General features: G+C 44.4%; 1 protein-coding gene across 5 annotated transcripts in view; it reads right to left on the bottom strand.

Moving 5' to 3' along the window:
• Positions 1-2,835: 2,835 nt before the first annotated feature.
• The window catches only part of NDRG3 (NDRG family member 3), a 67,794-nt gene continuing 66,028 nt past the window's right edge, over positions 2,836-4,601 (bottom strand). For all 5 annotated transcript variants that reach the window (XM_019458570.2, XM_019458573.2, XM_019458572.2 and 2 more), the window contains one exon: positions 2,836-4,444. In XM_019458570.2, the coding sequence (XP_019314115.1) occupies positions 4,263-4,444 (182 nt within the window). In that variant the 3' untranslated portion in view covers positions 2,836-4,262. The remainder of the gene's footprint in view (positions 4,445-4,601) is intronic.

The raw sequence follows: 4,601 nt of genomic DNA, 5'->3' as shown, positions 1-4,601 counted from the left end.
GTTCTCTAAGTATGGTCCCAGGCCAACAGCCTCAGCATCATCTGGGAGTTTGTTAGACATAAAAATTCTTGGGCCCCATCTCAGATCTGCTAAATCAGAAACTCCATAGGTGGGGCCAGCAAATTGCTTTCCACAAGCCCTCCAGGTGTTCTAATATACAGCCCAAGCTTGAGAATCACTCAGCTAGGATAAAGAATTTTAAAAATCTTTTAACTTGTTTTGTTTTTTATTTTTGGTTTAAATTTACATCCAAATTAGTTAGCATATAGTACAACAATGATTTCAGGAGTAGATTCCTTAGTGCCCCTTACCCATTTAGCCCATCCCCCCTCCCACAACCCGTCCTGTAACCCTCAGTCTGTAATACTCCATTGTACATATATACCACATCTTCTTTATCCATTCATCCATCGATAGACATTTGCGTTCTTTCCATACTTTGGCTACTGTTGACAGTGCTGCTATAAACATTGGGGTGCATATGCCCCTTCGAAACAGCACACCTGTATCCCTTGGATAAATGCCTAGTAGTGCAATTGCTGGGTCGTAGGGTAGTTCTATTTTTAGTTTTTTGAAGAACCTCCATACTGTTTTCCAGAGTGGCTGCACCAGCATTCCCAAAAAATCTTTTTAATGTTTGTTTATTTTTGAGAGAGAGCATGTGCGGGGGGGGGGGGGGGGGGGGGGGGGAAGGGCAGAAAGAAGGAGACAGGATCCAAAGCAGACCCTGCACAGAAACAGCCCGATGCAGGGCTTGAACTAAAGAACCATGAGATTATGACCTGAGCTGAATGAAGTCAGACAAACATCTGAGCCACCCAGGCGCCCCAGGATAAGGAATTTGATAGAATTGTCTTTGTTACCTCATTCATTAAAATTTAAATAAAATCCTCATCTCATTAAAGTCTAAATAACCACACCTATGGCTGCCTTTCCATTAGGGGGCTTAGTATTCCTGGAGACATCGCTTTTTAACACAAAATGGCACTGAAATAGCTCCTGACTATAGCTCAGACCATAGTCTTTTCTAGGGCCCTGCCAGCCTAAGAACACATTCCAGCTCAGGTTTTTTCTCCCAGGGAAGGTTGGTTTGAGATTTAACTCCACGGGCACTTGGTGTAAAGAGCTGAAAGGAGCCAGAGTGGAGGCACATCCTGTGTAAGATCATTCTAATTAGAATATTAGAATGGGTGATGGCCAAAGAATGTGGCCTGTGGCAGGGAGGGAAGTGAGCACAGGCCCACCCTCCTGCTCTTGTCTGCATACAACTCTGACGTTCACCTTCTTATCTGACAGACTGGCCTCAAGGTTAAATCAAAGGAGGCACCTGAGAATTAGTTTAAAAGCCCGGATCTGCTGTTTATTAGTTTTGTGACCACTTATAGCACCTCTGGGCCTGTTTCTCATCCATAAAATAGGACTAGCATTTACCTCACCAGACCAATATTATGAAACATATAGATGGTGCAAAGGCCCCCAGCCTATGACAGATGCTCAGTAAAAGGCAGAATATGAGGGGCACCTGGATGGCTCAGTCAGCTAAGTGTCTAACTTTGGCTCAGGTCATGATCTCACGATTTGTGAGTTCGAGCCCTGCATTGGGCTCTCTGCTGTCAGCATGGAGCCCACTTAGGATCTTCTGTCCCCCTCTCTGTCCCTCCTCCACTCATGCTCTCTCTCTCTCTCTCAAAAATAAACATTAAAAAAAAAAAAAAAAAAAAGATAATGCCAGAAAGTGATATAATAAAATCTTATTTAAAAAAAGGCTGAATATGAAAATGCATTGATTTTGGAAGAACTGGAAAAATTTTCAGGCTAGGTGACCTCGGCCAAATCACTTAATTCTCCTCACCCATTCCTTGTCTATGAAACAGACTTGACCACTTTGCAGGGGTGCTGTAAGAACTGGGTAAGATGATTTACATGGAAGAGCTTTTATAATCATCTTGGGTAATCTAAGTGGCCATTTCCTTGACTCTCACAAAGCAGGCATCCAAGTGTTTCTGGACTGAACAGGGAGAAAGGAAATGAAAATGATAAGAGAAAAAAGTATGGTATGGACCAATCAGGTGTAGTCAGTTGCAGCCTGACTCCAGTCACAAGGATAAGGTGGGAAAGCAGGCAGCCATTCATGTCAGGTGTGGCAAGAAGGCCGGAGTGATGTGGGTTTTAAGAACTGCGACCATCAGACCACCTCCAGCTCAAAAACTGTTGTCCTGTATTGTCGGGAATTCAGCTCGGTGCCCTGTATCTCTGTCCACATGCATTTGCTTCATCTCCTTTCCCAGGATGAGCAGGGTCCATGTCATGTTACAAGTATCTTCCATAGACACAGCAACCTCGATGTACTTACTATATGGTGGCAGCAGCCCCTGGATCATTTGAAACTGATGGTGGCCTCCTAATGTTACTGGTCGATACAAAGAGCCATTTCTGGAGAAATGCAGTCTGGTCTGTTTGAGGAACCCAGGCATGTGGTTGCAGACTACTAAATCAGGGTGGGACTCAGCAACCCCCAAAGGTGGCAGAGCTGAAATGTGAAATGCCTTTCCAAGACCTTAGCGTTTCCTCCTTCATTATAAACCACACAATCGGGCTTCTGATGATTTTTGGTTTGAGGGGAATAGCAGTGTGTCAGATGGGCCTGGAGTTCACTCCTAGATGGGCTTACTGGTATGACCTTGGGCAAATCATTTATCCGGAGTCTTCATTTCTTCTTGGGTGAGATAATGATCAGTATGTGAAAAAGCCCAGCATGAAGCCCAAAAACACAGTACCCTGGTTCCACCCTGAACCCCAGTGAGTGGCTTGAGAGAAATAACACCAGCAATCAGGTAACAATGAGACATATACAGCTTTATTTAATAATCTGTAAAAAGTTGTACTCTGGCAGAGTGACGCATTCCCTATCTCAGCAGAAAGCGAACAGTGTGTCTGAATAGCCCCTTCCTAAGATTCGTAACTGTCTAACCCTGAGCTTACATCTGATGCCATCACGAGCCGGGGCCCTGCTGTACGGCAGCTGGTTTCATCCTCTTCCCAGTGATACTCTGGCTGGCTGTGACCCCTCACACAGCATTCCACTAAACACAACTGTACCTGCATAGTCTGTCCTTATAGACTAGCCCCTTGCCTCTCTTTTTAAAGAACTGTCAAAAATCTTTCTGAGAAATGGGCTCTGTACCAATTTCACTTAGCATCCACTAAGTCAGCTGAAGTCAAGGCTATGCCTATTATACATGATATTCCGTTGATGTTTGTGCCTTTTTCCCCCAGCTGTTTCCTCACCATCTATGTAATTTTCAGGCCATACCTCTCCTTTCTCTGAGGATTGAGGGGTGGAGAAACACTCTTCATCAGACTCAGGAGGCACTTCTTGTGGATATCTGGTAAGTGGTATCAGACACTGCAGCAACAGCAGTTTTGCTCTGGCAGAGCGGAGGCCTGATATTTTGTTTTCCACCTTCCTGTGCTAAGAGAGTCCAGTAATTAAGCCACGCTCACTTCTTAGGAAAACTCCATATTGCATCAGAACCTCATCATTCCTGGGCTTCTAAAAGAATATTATCCTTCCCCTTTATTTACAGAATAACATATGTGAATGCATTTGGACAGAACAAGGTAGCTGGCCACCCTGCCTGCCTCTCTTATGTAACAGGCTCCCTTCTATTGGTCACAATCAATAGTAATCATGATCTTCCACATTCCTCAGAGCTGCTGAAGTCACTTTGCAAACCTTGTTGACTAATTTGGAACCAAAAGAGAATGCAGGGGTCTACCCAGCCTAGAAACCTGTTCTGTAGATTTCCCTTAAAAACACCATTGAAAATGAAACGGAAAAAAAAAAAAGTCCCCCTTTTTTTTGTTTTTTTTTGCAGAAGCTCTACAAGAAAGCATATCTAAAATCACAGAACTATGCACACACAAACACAGACACGCGTGCTCACACACATACACCAGGATCAAAGAATCTTGTCAGATACGTAGTTGGGAAAGCACAAAGAAAAGCTGGCAAGAGAAGATATGGAAATTTGATCAGCTAAAGATGCTGGAATGTTATAGTAATGGCAAGGAAGTGGTTCTTGGTACATACAAAAAGGAGGGTGGGCAAGCAGAGAGAATGATAAATCCAGGATACCAGAGAGTGTCAGTGGCCATGCAGGAGTTAAAGGTAGATGCCAGTTTGCTGGATGAAATGTTATATTATGGAGTGGTCGTTTGAAGGAGGATGGACTTGCATGGTCCAGGGGAGGATCATCTGCTTAACAGGACACCTCCATGGTCTGGTGTCTGTCCACAACATCAGGGGACTCAGAGGATTCTTGAGTTCCATCTGATTGATTGCTGGTGACAGATCGGCTGAAGGCACTTTCTCCAGAGCCGATGCTACTTGAAGTTGAGTGGGTTCGTGATCGGGCGAGCCGGGTCATGCTGGCAGATGGTACTGCAAGAAAGAACCAAGAGGACTAGAAGATGGAGCCCTGGCTAAGCTTAGCTAATCCAGAAATTTCACCAAAGGCTTTGCTTTATGTTTAGCTTTCCCAACCCATTTAAGGGGAGACCCAGGACAAGATACAGCCATCTCCAATTTGCATTGTTTG

This window comes from Panthera pardus, unplaced genomic scaffold (genome assembly GCF_024362965.1).
Source record: "Panthera pardus isolate Hobbes unplaced genomic scaffold, ASM2436296v1 HiC_scaffold_25, whole genome shotgun sequence".
NCBI lineage: Eukaryota > Metazoa > Chordata > Mammalia > Carnivora > Felidae > Panthera > Panthera pardus.
The sequence above is the reverse complement of the archived record's forward strand: the minus strand, read 5'-3'. Positions and strand labels throughout refer to the sequence as shown.